The 26,260-nt window shown below is 45.9% G+C and overlaps 1 protein-coding gene across 1 annotated transcript; it reads left to right on the plus strand.

Annotated features, from left to right (window-relative positions):
- The first annotated feature begins 17,462 nt into the window (after positions 1-17,462).
- BMP15 (bone morphogenetic protein 15) lies at positions 17,463-24,738 on the plus strand. The gene is made up of 2 exons (XM_088444218.1): positions 17,463-18,116; positions 23,707-24,738. Exons 1-2 carry the CDS (start codon positions 17,804-17,806, stop codon positions 24,513-24,515), a joined length of 1,122 nt encoding a protein of 373 aa, XP_088300344.1. The 5' UTR covers positions 17,463-17,803; the 3' UTR covers positions 24,516-24,738.
- The last annotated feature ends 1,522 nt before the right edge of the window (positions 24,739-26,260 follow it).

The following is a 26,260-nucleotide window of genomic DNA, read 5'->3' on the forward strand; positions in this document are numbered from 1 at the left end:
GGGGTTCATGCCCTGGGCGCCGTTGGACCGGCGACGCGGGGGGGCGGCGCCGGCCACGGTACTGGCCCCCCTGCCCTAGATAGCCAGTGTAGCGCGGACCGCAATGAGTGCGGTCAGCGCTACACATTTGCACAGGACCGGCGCTAGGCTTCCAGCGCCGGTCCTGTGCTGCACGCCTGAGCCCGTTCCCTCCCCCTGAGCGCTTGCCCAATAGCGCTAGGAGGCGGGCTCAGGCTGTGCATAACACACGCATCGCCGCCAGCGCTGGCGGCGATGCGTGTGTTAAACAGCAGCCAATCAGAGTCAGATAGACTCTCATTGACTGCTGCAGCACCCACTGCAAGAGCCGGACTTCCGTCCGGCTCCTGCAGTGGGTAATGGGACTGACGTCATGACGTCAGTCCCATAATGCTGAGCGCGCCAGCCCGGGCGGACTGGCGGGCGGGAGCGGCATCGCGGACAGGAGCAGCGTGGAATCAGGTAAGTATATTTTTATATATATTTATTTATTTTTTAACCTATCTGCACAACGGGGGAGGGGTTGGCTACTACTGGGGGGACCTCTACTGGGGGAGGTGTGGCTACTACTGGGGGTGCCATTGGGAGGACCTCTACTGGGGCGGCTACTCTACTGGGGACTACTACTTGGGGGGACGACTAACACTGGGGGCATTCTAAAAGGGGCCTATTACTAGAGGCACTGCACTCGGGGGACCACTACTGGGGGCAATAATAGGAAGGGCCACTACAGGGACCACTGGATAGGGGGGGGTCACTACTGGGAGCCTGCATCAGGGGGACCACTACTGGGGGCACTGCATGGGAGGGGGGGACACTACTGCTGGGGGCACTATATAAGGAGCTTACTGCTAGGGGCACTGCGGGGACCACTACAGGGGGCACTAGATAGGGGGGATCACTACAGGGTGCCTGCATAAGGGGACCACTACTGGGAAAAGTGCATGGGGGGGACTACTGCTGGGGGCACTATATAAAAGGGCACTGCATAGGGGGGGACTACTACTGGGGGCACCATATAAAGGGCACTGCATAAGTGCATAGCGCTACTGGGCGCACTGCATTGTGGGGACTGCTACTGGGGGCACTGCATAAGGGGGAACACTACGTGGGGCACTGCATTTGGTGGGGCCACTACTGGGGGTACTGAGTAAGGGGAACTAATTGGGGGCTGTATAAGAGGGACCACTACTGGGGATACTGTATAAGGGGCACTACTATGGGCCTGCATGAGAGGGACCACAACTGCATACTGGGGGTACTGTATAAGGGGTACTACTGGGGTTAAGGTGCATATGGATAGGAATGTTCAGTTTGAAAATAAAGGGGTGTGTCATGTTGACACGCCCCATTTTTAAGTGACCACGCCCATTTTTTTGCCGTGCGCGCCAAAGACACGCGCACATGGGGGGGGGCTCCCTTTTCAAATTTGCCCTGGGCTCGAAATACCCTAGTTATACCACTGCTGGTATGGTTGTATCTGATACGACCATGCCAGGCAAGTGGTTAAAAGAAAATACTTTAAACAGAGGGCCGCAATTTTTTTTCTCATAGGTAATAATAAAAACTTGCTTAGAAAATGCATCATGACAGCCTACCCTCCAACATGACCCGTTCCATTAGGTACAAAACGCTCTGCTCCTGGACTTCCCACCTAATGTACGATCCTGGACTTCCTACCTAATGTGTGATTGCAGTCACCTGTGTTGAACTAGGTAATTGATCAGATAGGTGTTTCAGCACAGGTGTCTGCAATCATAAATTACGTGGGAAGTCCAGGAACAGAGCATTTTGTACCTAATGGAATGGGTCATGTTAGAGGGTCTGTGACAGTGATACAGTTTTCAACTTCAAATATACAAAAGCTAGACTACAATATATGATAATGGGTGCATCCTTCGGAGAGTTGTATCAAACCTTCGAGAGAGATAAAGAGGAAAAATTGTCCATAGCAACCAATTTCTGACATTTTATAGGTTGAGCTAGATAAATGATAGCTAGAAGCTGATTGCATGTCTATTTTAAATCAGTGGACTTTATTAGACTATCAAAATGTAAAAGAGCTATAAGTCCCAGCATGCCTTGCCAGTGAGAGGCACATAAAAGAGGGATGATGATATGTAATGATACAGTTCATGTGTGTTGTATATAATAGTTGGTTTTACTTGTATAATAATATTGGTAAAAGGGACTCAGCTCAATTTAGTATGCCACTAGCTCTGCCCAGCACCCTCTCTATTCGCTGCAAACCCAACATATGCACCCACACCACCACGCCAATCCTTCTGTCCCACTCCATACTTACGCTGTTCCCATCCAGCAGTCAAGTCCTCCTTCTAGCCTAGGAGGTATATTTACTAAAGTCAGAATTTTTAGACTTGGAGATGTTGCCCATAGCAACCAATCAGATTCTAGCTATTATCTTCTAGGAGGTGCAAGTTAAATGTTAAGTAGAATATTATTGGTTGCTATGGGCAACATCTCCATTTCTAAAAACTCTCACTTTAGTAAATAGGTCTCTTTAGTAGTGGGAGCTGTTTGGGCATGCACCCCAGCCCCTACTGCGCATGCATGTTGGAAATGGGACTTTACAAAATTATTACATAAATACCATTCAGAGATAAGTGGTATCTGTAGTGAAACTACATGTCCCAACATACTCTGACAACCAAGGTTATATGTAAGTATAGGAAGAGAAGACATTGTATCAGTTCGGAAAACTGACTACACACAATATTAGTCACTGCATTGTTTGATACAATTTTCTACTTCCTTCTAGGAGCTGATGAAGGCATTTAGGGCCTGATTCAGAGCCGCTCGTAAGCGGCCGATCGTTCGCACTGAGCGATGTTCGCACAACTGCACATGCGTACGGATTGTAATATGCATTCGTGAACCAGTCAGTGCGGCCGAAACTCATTTGTTCGCAAAATAGCGAATGTCTGCTATTTTGAGTGACAGGAGGAGGCGTATGTGGGTGGTAACAGGGGAAGGTGCTTGAAAACGGGGAGGGGAATTCAGAACGCAGGCGTGCTTAAAGGTCAAAACGGGTGTTTTATGGGTGTGCATAATTAATACAGCAGCGTCAGCGACCACGTCACTTGGTTTTTTTTTAGTCAGAACTACTCGCAAAATAGCGGTTGAAAAAACCAACTACAAGAATAGCGAGCAGTTCATACGCTGTTCGATGTACTCGATTAATCTAATAAATAGCGGACATGACGTATGATGCGAGCGGCCAGGGGGCGTATTTTTCAAAATTTTGACCGCAAGTTTTGCTCGCTCGTTCAGACTTAGTGACGTGAACAGACTGCAAAGTGCAAATGGTTCATTTGAATAGCCACCCCTTTTTTTTAAACGAACGACCGCAAACAGTGAGCGGCTCTGAATGAGGTCCTTAGCCTTAAGAATTATTTGCAACATAAATAACAGAATAAACTATAATAAGTATTGAACCACTGTGCTACTAAACACTGATCATATTGAAAGAAATTAACAACGGTTTTGTTTTGCATATTTTATTGTACACGTTAATTTTAATCTCTTTTGCACAATTCTATCTTTTTATATTTCACCATCTTAGCAAATTTAATATAGTACGATTTTAATGCATACATAAGATTTTAATGCATACCTATTAAAAATATTACATTTTAAATTACCAACATGGGTCCCAGTGCACCCATTAAAGCTACTTACTTTTCTTCTTTGTATATTTGATTTCTATAATGTTTAAGTAGTGGGTAGCACCTCAGCAAGCTTTATGTTTATTCTGTCGATACAGATGAATTGATTAACAGCTAATTGGAGAGAGGACAAACGAAACTGTAAACTATTACTGACAAACTAGATGGCTGGTGCAGGATTGGTGCTCTATTTGTAACTAGTATTACAAAACATACTGACATACTGCTGTATGTTATATACGCATTCAGTATGTCAACATAGGAATGATGCCTATGTACTGTATGTTAATGGTAGACAAGCACTATTATAGGCAGAATTGTGTTTTCACTGAAATCTACAGACATTTTTTAAACAAATAGGCATACAGTATGTTGATCTTTACATAGACATTCATGTCAATGATTTCCTCATAATGAGTAAGGATATATTTACTAAAGTGCAGGTTTATAGAAGTGGAGATTTTGCCCATAACAACCAATCAGATTCTAGCTATTTTCTGGGCAATAAGCAGCCCTCCAGCTGTTGTTGAACTACAAATCCCAGCATGCCTTCCAACAGTTTTAGCAGGGTCAAGTAGCAAACCTGTGGCAGGCATACTGGGATGTGAAGTTCCACTACAGCTGGGGGGCCGCTTATTGCCCACCCTTTTCAGCTAGATCACAGGTTCTCAAACTCGGTCCTCAGGACCCCAAACAGTGCACGTTTTGCAGATCTCTTCACATAATTACTAGTGAACCTCTTAGCTGCACCTGTGGATATTTTAAAACGTGTCAGTGACTAATGAATACACCTGTGCACCTGCTGGGTGATCTGCAAAAAGTGAACTGTGTGGGGTCCTGAGGACCGAGTTTGAGAACCACTGAGCTAGATAAAGGTTAAGTAGAATCTGACTGTTGATATGGGCAACTACTCCACTTCTAAAAACCCACACTTTAGTAAATATACCCCTAAAGGGCTCCATACACGGTGCGATGATAAGTTGGTAAGATGTGTAGTACGATTTCCCTTGAAGTTCTTCCCTTGAAATTCTTCATTCTTCATGGTCAAATGCTGTACGATTGATCGTTACAATCTTCCAATACTATGCATAGAAGTGTATAAAAATTGTACTCCAGATCATAGATCTTACTGTTTTGCAGTAAGATCTATGATCCAACTAGAAGAGTTCGGGGTTGCGCATCGGCATTAGGGGTGTGCACCGGCCACTTTTCGTGTTTTGGTTTTGGATCTGGATCTTTCTTCGTGTTTTGGATCTGGCTTGGTTTTGCCAAAACCACCCTTCCGTGTTTTGGGTTCTGGGTTTGTGTTTTGGATCTGTATTTTTTTGAAAAAAAGCATAAAAACAGCTAAAATCACAGAATTTGTGGGTTTTTCTGCTCCTATGCTATTATTAATCTCAATAACCTTAATTTCCACTCATTTCCAGTCTATTCTGAACACCTCACACCTCACAATAGTGTTTTTATGTCCAAAAGGTTGCACCGAGGTAGCTGGATGGCTATGCTAAGCGACACGAGTGGGCGGCACAAACACGTGGCCCATCTAGGAGTGACACTGCAGTGGCAGACAGGATGGCAGTTTGACTAGGTCCCAAACAGTACATAATGCAAAGAAAAAAAGAGGTGCAAGATGGAATTGTCCTTGGGCCCTCCCACCCACGCTTAGGTTATATAAACAGGACATGCACACTTTAACAAACCAATCATTTCAGCACCAGGGTTTGCCACACGACTGTGGCTGAAATGATTGGTTCGTTTGGGCCCCCACAAAACAAGCTGGCAAATTAATCTGTCCCTGCACAAACTGGCTCTACGGAGGCAAGATGTCGTCCTCATCCTCCTCATCCACCGATTCCTCACCCTCTTCAGTGTTGTGTACATCCTCATCCTCACAGAGTATTAATTCGTCCCCGATGGAATCCACCATCACAGGTCCCTCTGTACGTTCTGGAGGCTGGTCTCCTTGGAAGAGTTGATAATTCATTTTTATGAACATCATCTTCTCCACATTTTGTGGAAGCAACCTCCTACGCCTTTCGCTGACAAGGTTACCGGCTGCACTAAACACTCTTTCGGAGTACACACTGGAGGGGGGGTAACTCAGGTAAAATAGAGCCAGTTTGTACAAGGGCCTCCAAATTGCCGTTTTTTCTTGCCAGTACAGGTATGGACTGTCTGACATGCCTACTTGGATGCTGTCACCGATGTAATCCTCCATTCTGTCAATGGTGACAGTATCATATGCAGTGACAGTATACATGTCAGAAATTGTTGACAGGTCCTTCAGTCCGGACCATATGTCCAAACTTGGTCCTGCCTGCCCTGCATCACCACCAGCGGGTTGCTTAGGATACCTAAGTTGTTACCTGGCAGCCCCAGTTGCAGGAGAAAATGAAGGAGCTGTTGATGTGTCACGTTCCGCTTCAGCTGACAGTGTTTTCACCAGCAGGTCTATGCACCTCTGTAGGCTTGTGTCGGCCGGAAAGAGAGACACCTAGGATCGAGCACGGTGCCCAAAATGTAGTGGTCTGATTTCAACAGATTGACCACCCTGGAATCCTGGCAAAGCGAATGAAGGGCTTCATCCACAAGTCTCACATGCCGAGCGGAATCGCTCCGTCTTAGCTCCTCCTTCACTTTCTCCAGCTGCTTCTGCAAAAGCCTGATGAGGGGAATGACCTGACTTAAGCTGGCAGTGTCTGAACTGACTTCACGTGTGGCAAGTTCGAAGGGCTAGAGAATCTCGCACAACACAGAAATCATTCTCCACTGTGCTTGAGTCAGGTGCACACCCCCTCCTTTGCCTATGTCATAGGTGGATGTATAGGCTTGAATGGCCTTTTGCTGCTCCTCTATCCTCTTAAGCATATAGAGGGTTGAGTTCCACCACGTCACAACCTCTTGCTACAGGTGATGGCGGGGCAGGTTCAAGAGTCTTTGCTGGCACTCCAGTCTTCGGCACGCAGTCGCTAAATGGCGAAAGTGGCCTGAAATTTTTCGGCCCACTCAAAGCGTCTCCTGCACGCCCCTGTCGCTTTTCAGAAAATTCTGCACCACCAAATTTATTGTGTGAGCAAAACATGGGATGTGCTGGAATTTGCCTAGATGTAATGCTCACACAATATTGGTGGCGTTGTCAGATATCACAAATCCCCAGGAGAGTCTAAGTGGGGTAAGCCACTGAGTGATGATTTCCCTCAGTTTCTCTAAGAGGTTGTCGGTGGTGTGCCTCTTACTGAAACCGGTGATACACCTGCCTTTGAACGAGCTGGCTTTTCTGAGATGCTTCTACTGGTGACACTGCTGTTGTTGCTGCATAAGGTGATACATCTACCCAGTGGGCTGTCACAGTTATATAGTCCTTAGTCTGCCCTTTTCCACTTGTCCACATGTCCGTGGTTAAGTGGACAATGGGTACAACCGCATTTTTCAGGACACTAAGGACACTTTTTCTGACGTTTCTGTACAGTCTCGGTATCGCCTGCCTAGTGAAGTGGAATCTACACGGGATTTGGAACCAGGGACACACTACATCCATCAATTGTCTAAATCCCACTGCATGTCTAAATCCCACTGCACTAATGGCGGATACTGGACGCACGTCTAACACTAACATAGCAGTCAAGGCCTCAGTTATATGTTTTGCTTCAGGCTGACTGCTGTCGTACTTCATCCTCCTCGCTAAGAACTGTTGGAGGGTCAATTGTTTAGTAAAAGTAGTGGTGTTCCTACTTCCTCTCTGGGATGATGAACGACTCCCAGCAGCAACAGCAGCAGTGGCAGCAGTAGGCGTAGCAATGCAGGATCCTCTGGAGGAATCCCGGATAGGAGAGTCAGTCATGCCAGTGACATGGCCTGCAGGACTACTTCCGATCCTGACTAAGGAGGAAATTGACGAGGAGGGAGTTGACTGTGTGGTTTGCAGGCGCTTGGATACAACAGGACAAAGGAATTTAGGTGTCCCTGGACTGCTTACAGTCTTAGCCAAAGTTTCTGAACTTGACAGTAACTTTTTATAAATGCGCTGCAGGTGACGTATAAGGGAAGATGTTCCTAGGTGGTTAACGTCCCTACCCCTACTTATTTCACCTTTACATATGGTACATATGGCAAGACAGTTGTTGTCCGGATTTGGATAGAAATATTGCCAGACCAAAGAGGTGGAATGTTTGGTCTTCTGCCCAGGCATGACCGTGATGGGCTTTTTCATCCCACGGACAACAACTGTCTCCCCCGGAGCCTGATTTAAACAAACCACATTACCATTAGAATACTCCTCATCAACTTCCTCCTCAGCGCCAGCTACACCAGTATCATCATCCTGTTGTACTTCAACAGTGACATCTTCAATCTGCATATCAGCAAGTGGACTGTGGGTGCTCCTTTCATCACTTGCAGAGGGCGTGCAAATGGTGGAAAGAGGCACCTCTTCCTGTCCAGTGCTGGGAAGGTCAGGCATCGCAACCGTCACCACACTTGGACTCTCCTTGGGGATTTGTGATATCTACTTAGAACGCATAGAACACACAGTTCTTTGCTGTGCTTTTGCCAGCTTAACTCGTTTGATTTTTGTAGCGGGTGGAGGGCTTCCATCGTCATGTGAAGCTGAACCACTAGTCATGAACATAGGGAAAGACCTTAGCTGTTCCATGCCACTCCATGTCGTAAATGGCATATTGGCAAGTTTACATTTCTCCTCAGATGATTTAAATATTTTTTTTTAAGGTCATTTTCCTAAACTTTGTCATTTGGGATTTTATATGCCCTCTACTATGACATTGGGCATCGACCTTGGCAGATGACGTTGATGGCATTTTATCGTCTATGTCATGACTAGTGGCAGCAGCTTCAGCACTAGGAGGAAGTGGTTCTTGATCTTTCCCCATTTTATTTTTAGGGGACAAAGGGCCTGATTCAGACCTGGTCGCAAGCGCTGAGCGGTCGCAACCGGGTCCATGGTGGCCCAGAGCGCATGCGCACGACAAAGCCGGCTCCGTCGTGGTCATGCGCAAGACCCGGATAGCGACGGACAATCCGTCGCTCCGGGTCTCGTACCAAAGGGGGCGTGCTGTCGATGTTGAGTGACAGCACGTCCCCTTTGGTGGGAGGGCCGGGGGGGTGGCTGCCAGACGGAAGCGTTCCCATGAGAACGCCTACCGCCTGGGGGCGGCCCCACTGACATCACAAGTGATGTCAATGGGAGAGCTTTCGGCTCTGTTTGAGCCGAAAGCTCTCTGGGGCTTGCAGCAACAAGACCCTACCACAAGGGTCTCGTCGCAAGCCCGATGGTCATGATGGTCTTGACCATCGCGACCATCTTCCTGGCTGCTCGCTATAGCTGAGGGTGATCACCCACAGCTATGTGAGCAGCCAGGAAGCTGTTCTAGAAAAAAAAAGACTGACCCTGATTCAGAGCGAGCTCTCTGTCAGAGGGACCGGCTCTGAAACAGGGCCAAAGTTTGGTCCTCCATTTATGTTATATTGATTGATATATACGAGCGGCTAAGGCGCACACAAACACAGAAAAGAAGAATTAAAAAATTTTTTTGGAGTGCACTTTGGGGGTTACAGCACCCTTTAACGGTCAAGCCAGCCGGCCCTTGATTTATGACACAGGCACACACTTGGCGCTACCTTGTTTATGCACGTGCAGGCACAGTGCACACAATTCACAAACACAAAAAATAAGTTTTTATATTTGTTGGAGTGCACTTTGGGGGCTTACACCACCCTTTAAGAGGTGAACCAGCTGGCCCTTTACTTATGGGACACAGTCGGACGCTTGGCGCTGCTCCTTTGTTGATGCACGTGCAACCACAGTGCACACAATTCATAAACACAGAAAATAATTTTTTATTTTGTTTGGAGTGTACTTTGGGGGTTACATCACCCTTTAATGGTTAAGCCAGCCAGCCCTTTACTTATGACACAGGCGCACGCTTGCCGATACTTTGTTGATGCACGTGCGGCGACTGCGCACATAATTCACAATCAGAGAAAAAAAAAATTAAATTTTTTTGGAGTGCACTTTGGGGGTTACAGCACCCTTTAACGGACAAGCCAGCCGGCCCTTGATCTATGACACAGGCACACGCTTGGCGCTACTTTGTTGATGCACGTGCGGCTACTGCACACACAATTCACAAACAGAAAATAATTTTCTTATTTTGTTTGGAGTGCACTTTGGGGGTTACAGCACCCTTTAATGGTCAAGCCAGCTGGCCCTCTACTTATGACACAGGTGCCCGCTTGGCGCTGCTCCTTTGTTGATGCACATGCAGCCACAGTGCACACAATTCACAAACACAGAAAATATATATATATTTTTTTGGAGTACACTTTGGGGGTTACACCACCCTTTAAGAGATGAGCCAGCTGGCCCTTTACTTATGGGACACAGGCGCATGCTTGGCGCTGCTCCTTTGTTGATGCACGTGCAACCACAGTGCACACAATTCACAAACACAGAAAATAATTTTTTTTTGTTGGTGTGGACTTTGGGGGTTACACCACCCTTTAGGAGATGAGCCAGCCGGCCCTTTACTTATGGGACACAGGTGCACGCTTGGCGCTGCTCTTTTGTTGATGCACGTGCAGCCACAGTACACACAATTCACAAACACAGAAAATTGCACTTTGATGGTTACAGCACCCTTTAACGGTCAAGCCAGCCGGCCCTTTACTTATGACACAGGCGCACGCTTGGCACTACTTTGTTGATGTACGTGTGGCTACAGCGCACACAATTCACAAAACAAAAATTTATTTTTTATTTGTTTGGAGTGCACTTTGGGGGCTTACACCACCCTTTAAGAGATGAGCCAGCCGGCCCTTTACTTATGGGACACAGTCGGACGCTTGGCACTGCTCCTTTGTTGATGCACCTGCAACCACAGTGCACACAGGGCCTAATTCAGACCCGCTCGGAAGCGGGTCGATGTCGCCCAAGTGTGCATGCTCGAGACCCGAATAACGATGGGCAAGCCTTCATTATGGGTCTCGCACCAAAGGGGGCGTGCTGTCGATGGTGATTGACAGCACACCTCCTTTGGTGGGCGTGCCGGGGGCGTGGCTGCCCAGAAGGAGGCGTTCACATGGAAACGCCTACCATCTGGGGCCGGCCCCACTGACATCACTAGTGATGTCAGTGGGAGTGCTTTTGGCTCTGATAGAGCCAAAAGCACTCCATGCTTGCGGAAGCGAGACCCTACCGCAAGGGTCTCATCGCAAACCCGATGGTTGCGATGGTCTTGACCATCGCGACCTTCATTTTGGCCGCTCGCTATAGCTGTGGGTGGTCACCCATAGCTATGCGAGTGGCCAGGAGGCCGCTCCAAAAGGTAGGAGGGACTGACCTGATTCAGAGCGAGCGCTCTGTCAGAGCGTCCGGCTCTGAATCAGTGCCACAATTCACAAACACAGAAAATATTTTTTTATATTTGTTGGAGTGCACTTTGAGGGTTACACCACCCTTTAAGAGATGAGCCAGCCGGCCCTTTACTTATGGGACACAGGCGCACGCTTGGCGCTGCTCCTTTGTTGATGCACGTGCAGCCACAGTGCACACAATTCACAAACACAGAAAATAATTTTTTATTTTGTTTGGAGTGCACTTTGGGGGTTACAGCACCCTTTAACAGTCAAGCCAGCCAGCCCTTTACTTATGACACAGGCGCACGCTTGGCGATACTTTGTTTATGCACGTGCGGCTACTGCGCACACAATTCACAAACACAGAAAATAATTTTTTTATTTTTTTGGAGTGCACTTTGGGGGTTACAGCACTCTTTAATGGACAAGCCAGGCGGCCCTTGATTTAAGACACAGGCACACGCTTGGCGCTACTTTGTTGATGCACGTGCAGCCACAGTGCACACAATCCACAAACACAGAAAATAATTTTTTATTTTTGTTGGAGTGCACTTTGGGGGCTTACACCACCCTTTAAGAGATGAGCCAGCTGGCCCTTTACTTATGGGACACAGTCGCATGCTTGACGCTGCTCCTTTGTTGATGCACGTGCAACCACAGTGCTCACAATTCACAAACACAGAAAATATTTTTTTTTTGTTGGAGTGCACTTTGGGGGTTACACCACCCTTTAACAGATAAGCCAGCTGGCCCCTTTACTTATGACACAGGCGCACGCTTGGCGCTACTTTGTTGATGCACGTGCAGCTACTGCGCACACAATTCACAAACACAAAAAAATATATATATTTTTTTGTGAGTGCACTTTGGGGGTTACAGCACCATTTAACTGACAAGCCAGCCGGCCCTCTACTTATGACACAGGCGCACGCTTGGCGCTGCTCCTTTGTTGATGCACGTGCAGCCACAGTGCACACAATTCACAAAAAAATTTAAAAAAATTTTTTTTTTTGTTGGAGTGCACTTTGGGGGTTACACCACCCTTTAAGTGATGAGCCAGCTGGCATTTACTTATGGGACACAGGCGCACGCTTGGCACTGCTCCTTTGTTGATACACGTGCAGCCACAGTACACACAGGGCCTGATTCAGAGCTGAACGCTCTGACCAGAGCGCTCGCTCTGAATCAGGGCCCTCCTACCTGTTTTAGGAGCGTCCTCATGGACGCCGCCATAGCTGTGGGTTACCACCCACAGCTTATGCGAGTGTCCATGATGATGGTCGCGATACCATCGGGCTTGCGACGGAGACCCTGCGGTAGGGTCTCGCTGCCGCAAGCCCTGGAGTGATTTTGGCTCTATCAGAGCCAAAATCACTCCCACTGACATCACTAGTGATGTCAGTGGGGTCGGCTTCAGACGGTAGGCGTTCCCATGGGAACGCCTCCGTCTGGCAGCCACGCCCCCGGCACACCCACCAAAGGGGGCGTGCTGTCAATCAACATCGACAGCACGCCCCCTTTGGTGTGAGACCCGGAGCAACGGAGAGCCCGTCGCTCTCCAGGTCTCACGCATGCGCACGACGGAGCTCCCTCCATCGTGCGCATGCGCAGTGGGGCAACATCGACCCGTCTGCGAGCGTCTCTTGCTCGCGAACGGGTCTGAATGACCCCCACAATTCACAAACACAGAAAATTGCACTTTGGTGGTTACAGCACCCTTTAACGGTCAAGCCAGCCGGCCCTTTACTTATGACACAGGCGCACGCTTGGCGCTGCTTTGTTGATGCACGTGGGGCTACTGCGCACACAATTCACAAACACAAAAATGTATTTTTTTTCTTTTTTGTGAGTGCAGTTTGGGGGTTACAGCACCCTTTAACTGACTCTACTTATGACACAGGCGCACGCTTGGCGCTGCTCCTTTGTTGATGCATGTGCAGCCACAGTGCACACAGGGCCTGATTCAGAGCCGGACACTAGTGATGTCAGTGGGGCCGGACCCAGATGGAAGGCGTTCCCATTGGAACGCCTCCGTCTGGCAGTGGTGTCGATGGTGACTGACAGCACGCCCTCGGCACGCCCACCAAAGGGGGCGTGCTGTCAGTCACCATCGACAGCATGCCCCCTTTGGTGCGAGACCCATAACGACAGCTTGGCTGTCGCTATGCGGGTCTCGCGCATGCGCACGACGGAGCTCCCTCCGTCGTGCACATGCACATTAGGGCACCATCGACCCGCTTGCAAGCGTCCTATGCTCGCGAGCGGCCTGAATTAGGCCCACAATTCACAAACACAAAAAAAAATTTTTATTTTGTTTGGAGTGCGCTTTGGGGGTTACAGCACCCTTTAATGGTCAAGCCAGCCGGCCCTTTACTTATGACACAGGTGCACGCTTGGCGCTACTTTGTTGATACACGTGCAGCTACAGCGCACACAATTCACAAACACAGAAAAAAAAATTGGGGGGGGGGGGGAGTGCACTTTTGGGGTTACAGCACTCTTTAACAGACAAGCCAGCCAGCCCTTGATTTATGAAACAGGCGCACGCTTGGCACTACTTTGTTGATGCACGTGCGGGTACTGCGCAAAAAATTCACAAACACAGAAATAAAAATTTTAATTTTTTTTGGAGTGCACTTCGGGGGAGCAGCCCTGATGAACAGATCACCCCCTGGACAACACTACAGCACCCCTTTAGGACTACAGCCTTTATGGGACACTGCACAACACAGTCCAGCCAGCCCCTATAGACTTTGGAGTGGACACAGGGCCTGATTCAGACCCTCTCACGAGCACCAGTGCGCATGCACACGATGGATCCGGCTCCATCATGCGCATGCGCGAGACCCAGATAGCGACGGGCAAACCGTCGCTCCAGGTCTCGTACCAAAGGGGGCGTGCTGTCGATGTTGAGTGACAGCACGCCCCCTTTGGTGGGCAGGCCGGGGGTGTGGCTGCCGATGGAAGCGTTACCATGGGAACGCCTACCGTCTGGGGCCGGCTTTCGGCTCTGGTCTCGTCACAAGCCCGATGGTCGTGATGGTCTAGACCATCGCGACCATCTTCCTGGCCGCTCGCTATAGCTGTGGGTGGCCAAGAGGCCGCTCTAAAAACACAGAAAGCTGGTCCTGATTCAGAGCGAGCGCTCTGTCAGAGCGTCCGGCTCTGAATCAGGCCCACAGCCCCTATGGACAACTGACTGCACAACACAGCCCAGCCAGCCAGCCCCTATGACAGCAGCACTACACAGCCCAGCCAGCCCCTATGGACAGCAGCACTACACAGCCCAGTGAGCCCCTATGGACTGAGTGGACACAGCCCCTATGGACAACAGCAGCACAACACAGCCCAGCCAGCCCTAGCTCCCACCCTCCCTCTTCACTGTCCACAGCCAGAGTGAGAAATGGCGCAGACGCGGGTACCTTTTATAGAATCCAAAACCCGCGAGATCCGGAAGGCGGGATGATGACGTTTTGCCTCGATATCAGTGGAATCGGTGGATGAGGACGACATCTTGCCTCCGTAGAGCCAGTTTGTTCAGGGACAGATTAATTGCCAGCTTGTTTTGTGGGGGCGCAAACGAACCAATCATTTCAGCCCCAGTCGTGTGGCAGACACTGGCGCTGAAATGATTGGTTTGTTAAAGTCTGCATGTCCTGTTTATACAACATAAGGGTGGGTGGGAGGCCCCTGTCTGCCACTGCAGTGTCACTCCTAGATGGGCCACGTGTTTGTCCCGCCCACTCGTATCGCTTAGCATAGTCATCCAGCTACCTCGGTGCAACCTTTTGGTCATAAAAACACTATTGTGAGGTGTGAGGTGTTCAGAATAGACTGGAAATGAGTGGAAATTAAGGTTATTGAGGTTAATAATAGCATAGGAGCAGAAAAACCCACAAATTCTTTGATTTTAGCTGTTTTTATGCTTTTTTCCAGAAAAATACAGATCCAAAACACAAAACCCAGAACCCAAAACACGGAAGGGTGGTTTTGGCAAAACCAATCCAGATCCAAAACACGAAGAAAGATCCAGATCCATAACCAAAACACGAAAAGTGGAGGGTGCACACCCCTAGTTTTAACAAACAAGAAGAAATCAAGAAATATTTTTTCTAAAACTATTTAGCAATATTCCTTATAGAGCACATGTGTATGGGCTTAACCGACACTTTTGTGATTGCAGACCATCATTTCACTGCGGCTCTTTCTGACCAGTACTTACAGGGCACTACAGAGTGTAAAGTAGACATTCTCCTATTGTCTTTACATTTACCCCTGCAAGGAAGTTATACTAATTTGCTGGGAGTAATATAAACAGGTGTACGTGTTTCTTTATGCTGGGTACATATTGGCCGATCAATTGATCGGCCAATATATCATGTGTGCGTCAGCACCGGTAGTTTACACATCTTGCCTACTCTCCTGGGATGGTCGAGAGTCTCCCAAAAATCAGATGGCGATCCTGGCCCCCCGGAAGAGTGGGCAAGTCTCCCGGGCGGCGCCACCCACATGCACCACCTTGCCGTTTGCTTCCCCCCCTCCCCCACGCCGTTTGCTCTGCCCTGTGATTGGCCGTCCGGGGGAACAGATGATGCGATTTGTACTGAATCGCATCATCGTGGCGCCGCCCCAGGCTGCAAAATGCCCGGAATGTCTGCATTTTGTAGCGGGGGCTTGGCGACGATGACGTGATCGCACAGTCCCGCCCCCGTCCCCCACCCAAATTCATATCACGCCCCCCTGCTCTGACAATCTTGCTGCCTTCTCCCGAAAGAGGCAGCCAGATTGTTGGCAACCCTGAGTTTACACCATCTTCAGATGGTGTAAACTACTGTAAGCCTATAGGGGCTCCAGGGGCAGGAGAGAGATCTTTTTATCTCTCTTCCTCAGCCCCTGCTGACCAGTTGCGGAAGCTGACACTGTGCGCATGCGCAGTGTCGGCTTCTCCCAGAGAAGTCTTTCACTTCTGTGAAAGACTTCTCCTAATTGCCGGGGATATAACTGCAACCGCTGTCCCTGCGAGTTCCTGGTAGTTCATAGCCGGAATATTTTTATTAAAAATGAAAATATCTCCAGCGAGTTGGAATGTTAATAATCACGGCAGTACTGCGATTATTAATACATAGACCCCTTAAGCTGCATACACACACAACGATTTTGTTACCAACGAATTTATGAACAATGTTATGAACGATTTTCTGTCAGATTATCTGTCAGATTTTTAAAAGTGTAATGAACGATTTTTTGAACTACAAACGATTTTTGTAACTTCCCTTAATGAAAATCGTTCAGTTGGTCAGTCAGATTGAACTACAAACGGGAATGCGCATGAACGATAATCGTTCATCGTTATAACTCAGAGACTGAACGATTTTTTCAACGATTGAACGATAACGACGTCGTTATACTTAAATCGATCAAAAAATTGTTACGTGAGTATGCACCTATAGTCATGTAATGTGAACTGATATTTAAAGTATTAAGGTACATACACACATAACGATGTTAGTAACCAACGATTTTAGTTAACAATTTTCATTCAGATTTTCCCTTGAAAAAGTGAACGAAAATCATTTATAAAAAATCGTTGGTTACTAAATTAATGAACGATTTTGTGAGCGATTTTCATGAACCATGAACGATATTTTAATCATGCATACAGTGAATGGGCATCGTTCATTCTGTACAACATGAACGATTTTCTGAACGAAAATCATTTGTTGGACAGTCAGAATGGACGATGAACTACAAACTACAAACGGGAGCGTGCATGAACGATATTCGTTCATCGTTCACCTTAAAAAGATGAACAATTTTATAAACTATTTAACGATAACGATGTCATTATAGTTAAATCGTTAACAAAATCGTTATGTGTGTACACACCTTTATGGTTTGATGTTGATATTTGATGTTATCACCTAGACAATTATAGTCTACATTGTGTGGTATGTTTCCACATAAATTACATTTAGCTACATATTAATGTGTCCAAATTGGGTACCATGACTGCAGATGTTTTGAAACTACAACTCTCATTTATCTTTAGCTTGCTGGTAGTTGTAGTGCAACATGTTGCACAAGTTTGCTGCATGACATATATGTATAATATGGTTGACGCTTGATGGGATATGACAATGAGTCGCTCTGTTTAAAGAACTGCAATTTGTTTATATGTATAATAATTGTGTCTAAATGGCCTGTTCACGTTATATCTTCAAGAACACTTTTACTGCATTTTAGTTTCAACAATTTTAACAGAAAGGACTTTAAATAAATATATAATTGTCATGTGTGATTGTTCTGGTGCTGAAGGGGTTAAGCAGGTGGTTCCTTTTTAAATTCTCACCAGATGTCTGACTGATTCTATATAAGAGAGGACAAGGCGCTCTCCTTCCACCCTACATCTTTAGCCTCTGTATCCTGACATATAAATAGGGTTGACAGTAGGCAGCTTTCATTTCAGTTTTAAGATTACTGGAAGGATTTGATGTTATACTTGTAAACAAAACAGAGTATCTACAGCTCTTAATATATGTGAACATTGATTACTTGAAATACTCCTCCCATTTTTAAGTAATGGGTGCACCTGGGTGAGAAAATGTTGAAACCATCAAGGTTCAGCACTACCCTTTGTGCTTCTGCTAAGACCTGCTTACTACATGCCCATCCATGAAATGGTCTTCTAGGAGCCTTTGTCTTATGACACCACATGATAGTTTATTGCCATGATGCCTGGACCCTGCCAACATTTGTTGGTCCTCTGGCTACTAATTGTTGTCTTGCCCCCTGCTGTAGGAAGGAATGGGTTAAGTGCACTGATGAGGTCTCATTCTCTGCCACTGATTCAGACCTTGCTGGACCATGGACCTTTGAAGCCGGGCATGGTGGCAAAGCGTGATCTCAGTCTACAGCACCTACGCTTTATGCTAACATTGTACAAGAGGTCAGCAGATGGTGATGGAAGACCGAAGACCAACAGACCAGGGAGATCTGCAGTGAGGCTTGTGAGACCTGTCAATCCGGCATTCTTTATTGCAAGTGAGAACCTGAGAAGTGTTGTGATAGAACTATGTAGACTTTCTGTTTATACTTATGTAAATACAATTTAGCATGTTTTTCCTTCCTTTTTTTTTTTTTAGAATGTATTGAATTTAGAGTTGGCATACTAATAGTAATCTATGTACTTACTAACGTCCTGCTGAGATAATGGCCCTATGATCCTGGTTATGGAAACCTATGCAGCAGCAGCACCTAATCTGAAAGCCTATTATTATTTTGTTTCTTACTTTTAGAGAATTTCACTCTTTTGTACATTGCTTAGTGAAGCGTTTATTTGTAATTTAAATGCAACTCCATAAATAATACAACTTATTAAAGGATAGATGAGATCTAACTGCAACATTTGATGGGCTATTTATCAAGCCCATTTTACATTACATTATGCAGAAACTGGATTTTCTGCATAATTTTATGTATCCCGCAAATCACTAATTAGCGCTGCAAAATGCAGTCCCCATTATTATAATTATCGTTGGTTTATGCCATCGATAGCACAAACCACTTTATGCTTATGGGGGCATTATTGCAGGTGCGGGATCTTACAATCTCTCTCCTGCATGCTCCGCCTGGCTCTGGATACTGACACTGTGTGCATGCAATTAGTAATACATAGGCTGCTTGGTGTGAGAATTTGGTCGTGTATTGCCCTGACAATTCCTTTCCATCCTACCTGAGTTACGTGCATATAGGTATTTATGTGGTTTAGGTGTTCTCATGCATTTGATTTTGAATGCATTTGCCTGGACACCAATTTGTAATGTTTATAAAGGGCTTATTTATCAAAATTAAATCCCTATATGTGGTGAAATGTTTGTCAATAGATCTGGAGATTAGCTATATTTCAATGCCAGCTGGATCTGATGGCTATTCTCTGGTGTTGCTGGTGGTGGCCATCGCAGGGACTATGATGCTAGTTCCTGTATGTTTAAGAGGGACAGCGGTGTTCTCTTCATCGCTGATGGACGCACTCCTATGCTGTTGGCCTGTCGCCATCTCAGCATCATGATAGCAGATGCATTACAGAGAAAAAACAAATGCTTTAATTACATTTTTTTTTTTTTTTATGAATTCATTTCTGGAAAACTGAGACTTAGCTCCAGGTGCAGGGAGCAAACATTGCATTGTACTGTAAGGACCCCCAGTGGGCTGGCTGGTGATACAATAACTATCTATCTTGTGCCACCAGACAGTATTTGTGTTTTATTTTTATTTATTTTTTTTAAATATCCCTAAAAAAATTTTGGATCTAACTTACAAACTGACTACTGGGGGATATTAGTGTTCATTCTAGCACTCTGCACCTGTCACAACCTATTCAGTTCCTCTTTCTTGCATGGGGTGTCACTCTTTGCTCTGGTGCTTCTAGCACACTCTGGTCTGTAGCTCAGCAGTTTGTTGCAGCAGGTCACAGATGCAGGGTGCTAGAATGAACTATATATACATACACACTATCTAGCTATATATATATATCAATATCACACTTGCGCATTTTTTAGACAAAATCCATCATATTGGTCGGCACTTAGGGCACCCCTGTAACCATCTTCATAACCTCTCACAACATATGTGAACCGCTCCCACCAAAGTCATGTACCATATGTACATGACTTTGATGGGAGCGGTTCACATATGTTATGAGCAGTCTTGAAAATGGTCAGCGGTGACCAAAACATCGACCAATATGACTGTCATCTAAAAATTATATTGATGCTGCTTGGATAAGTAATTGACCTCTATGGACATGTATTTTCTGGGTGGTGAATAAATTAAGTATTTTTTCTATTCTACGTGATTACTTTTTGCTTATTGTTGGGGCCACAGTGCTCTGGTTGGGTATGACGCTTTCATGTAGCACCTCTGATAGCTGTTTTTTTTGTTAATTTTACGTGAGTGCATGCAGCTGTGTATATGTGTGTGTGTATGTATGTAGATATATATATATATATATATATATATATATATATATATATAATATTTTTGTGTGTGTGTGTGCACACAAAGATAGCAGCACTCCATGGGGGTTTGGTATGATAACCGGTTCAAATACAGACGGCGGAAGCCTGACTGTTGAAAATCTCAACTGTGGCTGGTAAATACCTTAACCCTCCCCCTATTCCCCTCCCTGGGGGGTGCCTAACCTCCCCCCGGGGGTGCCTAACCATAACCCTCTCGGTGTGGGGGGGGGGGGGTGCATAAACCTAATCTCCTTCCAAGGGTGCCTATAAACCTTACCCCCCCCCCCCCCAATCCCCGGGCTAGCACTAAAAGTAAGCCGGATACTTACCTTCGGGGTGCCGGCGGTCGGGATGCCGACGCCGGCATCTTCATCCTCTTCGGGATGCTGTCGTCTGGATCTTCGTCCTGTTCTTCGGGATTCCGGTGTTGGGATATCGGTGGCCGGTTATGCATTCGAACACTCCTGCACCAATTGGGATGAAACTATAGCAAAGTGTTCCAGTTGGAGCACCTAGGGGGGTTAGGGTCTTGGTCGGACCTCCTGTTGGTGTACGCTGGGCAGAACCTTGACCCAGGGAGCTTGTTCGGAGCCTTCCACTGGATGGATTTGGACGAAAACTTCAGAGTGGTAGCATTGGATCCCAGAAGACATACTAGGGGGTTGAGGTCCCAGTCGGACCTCCTATTGGTGTACACTGGACAGAACTTTGACCCATTGAGCCTCTTCTGGGACTTCCACTGGATGGATTTGGACGACATCACATAATAAAAAGTAATAACTTGAAGATTTAAACAATATATATATATATATATTAGTGTGTATGTTTAAATATTGGTCTTGAAAATATGCCTAAATAGCTGTTTACACATGATTAATATTAGTGTTGGGGCTATTTACCATTAGGGTAAACCAGAAGATATTGCATATATATCCAAGTTTAACCAAATTGCAGCTCAATACCGCAATCCCCCTCAATTTTATATGGGAATGGTGAACTGCAGTAATTTTTACCTAACTCTGAAAAATGTAACTATTCAGAGCCTGGTTCTAGTCGTTTAGCCATTGTATTCCATAGGCTATGTGTTCTGTCACTGAGGGGGAGTCAGCACTTTGGTGTCACCCCTCGGCGTGTGTATAGCCCCGAGAAGAAGCTCCCGGAGATATTCAGTTCATTGCACTGTTTGGTCCGACTAAAGGACTTCTTCTCTCACCCGAGGGTGCAAGGTGAAATCCGACAAATGTGCCGGCCGCGTGGCTGTTTTCCTGCTGAGCGTGGCACTAACAGCGGCGGCCGGCACTTTAGTTGGAGAATGCCAGTTCTCGCTACTAAACACCCATGTTAAGTCGCGAGAACCTGCATTCTCTGACTTAGGTGGCAACTGTCAGACCAAACAGCGTGGTGAATTGAATAGCTCTGGGAGCTTCCCCCCCGGAGCTATACACATGGCAAGGGGTGACGCCAAAGTGCTGACCCCCCCTCAGTGACAGGAGCCAGGTGCTGCACTGTAGCATTACATGCAGCACTCTGCTCCTGACACAGTGAGGGAGCCAGCAATGTACACAGGTTGGTGCCACAGGCAGTCCAGACCCCCAGAGTGACCAAAATGGGGATTTGGGGGCGCGAGGCCACGCCTCCTACCAACGAGACAACGCCCTTTTTATTGGCAGGCGGCAATCCGGCACTGCAAATACACTGGTCCCCTGGGCAGTCCACATCTCTGGGACCACTGGAGAGACTAAAATGGGCGTTTGGGTCACATGACCATGCCCACTACCCGCGAGGCTACACCTTCTTGTTGCGAGACCACACTCTTGCGATTCTCAGCGAAGCCGTGCGCTCTATACTAGTATAGTACTGAGCGCACCGGGTGATACCCAGTGGAGGGACGCCGCTGAGTCAGCCATGTGTAGGTATATTAATGCCATTTATCAGAAACAGTGTAGTTGAGCAAGAACTCGCCAGAATAATCTTTAACTTGCATGTATTACATTGATTGTTTATAGTTACACTGTCTTAGTGTCATTTACAAGTGATTGTTCTAATTGTTTTTATTCACTTCCCGATTTGCCCTTCTATATCTCGGTCTTGTCTGTGTTTTTAAATTAATTTTCAGAGTAACAATCTTCTTTTTTTTTTTTTTTTTTATAGATTTATACTAAAAGCTACATTGTAACATGCACTTACCTCATTGAGTGTGACTACCATACTGGTTACTTTCTCTTCTCCTCATAAGTGTTTCAATTGACCAAGTAGATGGCACCAACCTGGATTTATGGTTAATCGGTGATGACAGGTCCTATCCAATATGTAACTGAGTTATTGAGGTCCAATATTTATATGTATGCAAGGCTATTTTTTAAGTGAAGTAAATAGTGTAAGCTATCACTTTACTATTTACTCTTATCTGAGCCACTGTCTCTGCAAGAGTTTTTTCATAAAAAGCCCTGAAGGACATCACTTATGTCTGCAATATGCAGCGACAATCAATGCATGATGTTGATGTATTAAATTTCCTGAGGTTTCCATAATAAAAGTGATTTTCAAGGGATTGAGGCTGTGCAACACCACATACTGGCTCTATTTACTACAATCCGCATTGGTAATGCAGATTGTAGTGTGATATTACCGAGTGAATTCGCATTGCAAATTCAGGCAATATCACAGGGATTTACTACAATTCCCTTGCAGGGACAGAGCTTGCGATAAAGCTCTGTCCCTGCTAATCCCCTCCGGAGCCTTATCACGGTGATTAAGTGCCCGCGCATGCGCCGACCGGTCGCCGCTGCTACCCCCCTCCGGCGCTAAGCCCCGCCCCCAGCACTAAGCCCCGCCTCCGCGATCGCGGACCTCCCCCCCCCCCCGTGACCCCCCTCTCCCTTACTTACACTTGCCTGCATGCTCCGGGCCTCCGGTGGTGTTCTCCATTCCTCCGGTCAGGTGATCTCCCATACTGCACTGGTGCCCGATCACCTGATGACCGGGCAGCAGTGCACTGTGGGAGACCACCTGACCGGAGGGGAGACATCACCCAAGGCCCGATCACCGGTCCCTGGAGTCAGGTAAGTAATTTTTTTTTTTTTTTTTACTATTTTTTTTTTTTTTACAGTAATCAGCTTGTGGTCTGTTTAGACCACACAGCTGATTACTGGGACCGACTCCCGGCTCTGCTCTCCCCGTTAGAGCAGGGCAGGAGGCCGGTAACCGGGGGAGACCCTGGATAACGCCACCTCCAGGTGGCGTTATTATCACAGGGCTTTCCCCGGTATTTTTTTCACATTTATTTTTAGTAACTATGGTCAGATCACATTTCCCATTACAATTATGGGAAATGCGATCTGCTTTACTAAAAATAAGTGATACTAGGGGTTGGAGTAGAATTTTACGAATTCTACTCCAATTGCCCTGTAATAACTATAGGTGATACTAAAATAATGTGAAAAGGGTGTGAAAACACCCTTTTTCACATTATTTTAGTAAAAATAATGTTGATAAATAGAGCCCATTGTATAAGGTCTGTGTGGTAAACACAGTTAAGATTGGACATTTTGGAAGTACTTAGACTGTATATTGTGACATCGCTGATGTGAAACCATTTTATTATTTTCTTACAGAAGGGCAGTCACAGATGCAGAGCCTTCAGTTCAACCTTCATAATGTGAAAGTAGAAGAGCTGATGAGAGTAACTGTGATGCACCCCCGAGCACTGCGGTTTGGGGATAAATACTACTTTTGCAATGTGGAACTTTTGCCAAGTGCCGGTGACAACTTCAAGATGAGAGTTACCCCAGGAATTCGGATGTGGGCTGAGACAGATATCACACCTCACATCAAACCTCTAGTGAAGAATCCAAACCAAGCTTTACACATTCAACTGATATGTAGGAATATTGGGAAACAAATCAGAGTACCATTGGCTGTTTCAGCCTCTCACATCCCTTTCTTGCTCGTCTATTTCAACCATACTTTTCATAACTGTGCAAAAGAGAAACCAGTAACTGCAGTTCCAGAGAAGAGTGTGCCAGGCGTGCTGATAAGGAAACCACGTCAAGCAGGGACTATTGGCATTAAGCTTCCAAAGATTCCCAATCAAAGTGGACAGGCCAAGAATCATTGCTCTCTACGTCCGTTCTGGGTTAGCTTTCATCAGCTAGGATGGGATCACTGGATCATTGCTCCACATAGGTACAATCCTGGATACTGTAAGGGAGACTGCCCCAGACTGCTTCATTCAGGGTATAACTCTCCCAATCATGCCATTATTCAGAACTTCATTAATCAGGTGGTGGATGGGAATGTCCCACGTCCTTCTTGTGTCCCTTACTCCTACGGTCCAATCAGTGTTCTAATGATAGAACCAGGAGGAAGTATCCTCTATAAAGAATATGAAAATATGATGGCTGAGTCTTGCACATGTCGATAAAGGAAAGGGGATGTTTACCAGTCACCAAACCTGAAAAAAATCAAGCACTTTATAAAGCCACTTTAAATTAATTTAATCTACTTGGAGAAATGTATGTGTATATATGTGTGTTTGTGACATAAGCCAAGTTTATAGATGTGACTTATGAGCAGGTCTTCCATATGGTCATGTAAACTTATTCCTCTCCCACCCCAAACTGAAAATAAATTCTTTTTTCACTTTTTGTAATTCTATGTACAGATTTAAGTGTCTCCAATACACATACTGACCTATCAAGACCAGAGCACCTAATAACTATGTAAATGAGTTTACATAGGAAAAGTATAGTACATGCACTGAGCCTTTTGGTGGTACTCCCAGTAATGGAAGTATAATCACTTATCTAAAGCCTGTACTACTTCAGGATCCAGAGCTATATAGGGTGGGTCTAAAACGAAAAAAAAAAAAGGATTTATTGTAAGAACTATGAAAGTTTAAACTCTGCTTCCAAATCAAAGTAGAGGTAACCATTTGATGTGCTGGACAAGTATTCAGTAGGATCTAGTGCTATCACTCATGTCATGGCACTATTTAGTGAATTAACATGCTAGATTCTAATTACTATACTTCAACAAAATGGTGATCTCTGTGAGTAGTCTCCAAACACACTTTTTAAGTAAAAGATCATTATATTAGATCAGGGATTGGGCCTACACCTGTGCTACACTCCATTCTGTATGCAATCCTACAAATAGGCTATTTCTTGCTCTGATCCATCAGAGGGGCATCCTTAATCCCTAATGTCCTGTTATTCATGACAACTATGGCCATTTCCGGACTAGAAAGCTAAATGCAAAGTGATTCATTGGGAGGGACGAAAGTATGGTGTGTGTATAGGGAAAAGGTTTTCTACTAAATAAAGTGTTATTGAAAATATTTGATTTTCTTAATATGATAATAAATTGGCTAAAATGTAAATCGGATCGAAGTGTTTTACACTGCTCTTTTGAACAGAAGACACTTGTTTTTTCAGAGCATCTCCTTACAGGCAGGATGTACAGGGCAAATACTGACTAAAGTTCTATAACAAGCCAAGTAACCATTAGTTGCCTCAAGAGTCTCATGACAAATGACATAATTACAACAGTAAAACACCAAATTAATGTAAAGTAAGTTTGGTGTTGTCCGGTTAATCATGCCATTTTTTTGTAACTGTGCCAAACTGAGGCAAGGTTCTCAAAGAGGTCATCACCACACAAGCAGGCATCTATCTATACATTTGTGTTAATTCCTGCCTTATACACATACAATGTACTATATTAAAAGTGATATTGCTTATCTAGCTGTGCAGCTCTAATGCAAACTTTTAACCACAGCACTGATCAGTCTTATACAGAGTGTGAGAGTGGCAAATATAGGGCCCGATTCAGCAAGGATTGCAACTGCGATTACGCACACAATCGGCCAATTGTTGCGTACTGTGTATGCATAGCAGTGCGCAAACTTCACTGTGATCGCAGTGGCTACGCAGACCCATTGCAGAGTGATTGACAGGAAGTACCGTTTGGGGCTGGTGACGGGGGAAGTTGACTAAATGCAGGCGTGCTAGTGCGTTTCAACGGCGTACATAAATTATCCACTGCAATGCCATACGCAGCCTGAGCTCTCACTGTGTACCGGAAGGTTAGCAATTTCTGAGTAAGGTCAGAGCTTGTGCAATTGTGCCTGAGGCTACGATGGTACTCGATGTTACGGATGTGTGTAAG

Source organism: Taudactylus pleione, unplaced genomic scaffold (assembly GCF_031769625.1).
Source record: "Taudactylus pleione unplaced genomic scaffold, aTauple2 ptg000352l, whole genome shotgun sequence".
NCBI lineage: Eukaryota > Metazoa > Chordata > Amphibia > Anura > Myobatrachidae > Taudactylus > Taudactylus pleione.

Bases quoted from the DNA above. Each gene is read 5' to 3' on its own strand.
- BMP15 (XM_088444218.1), top strand. From the start codon at position 17,804: ATGATGCCTGGACCCTGCCAACATTTGTTGGTCCTCTGGCTACTAATT. The intron at 18,117-23,706 runs GTGAGAACCTGA...ATTTTCTTACAG, and splicing joins TCCGGCATTCTTTATTGCAA to AAGGGCAGTCACAGATGCAG.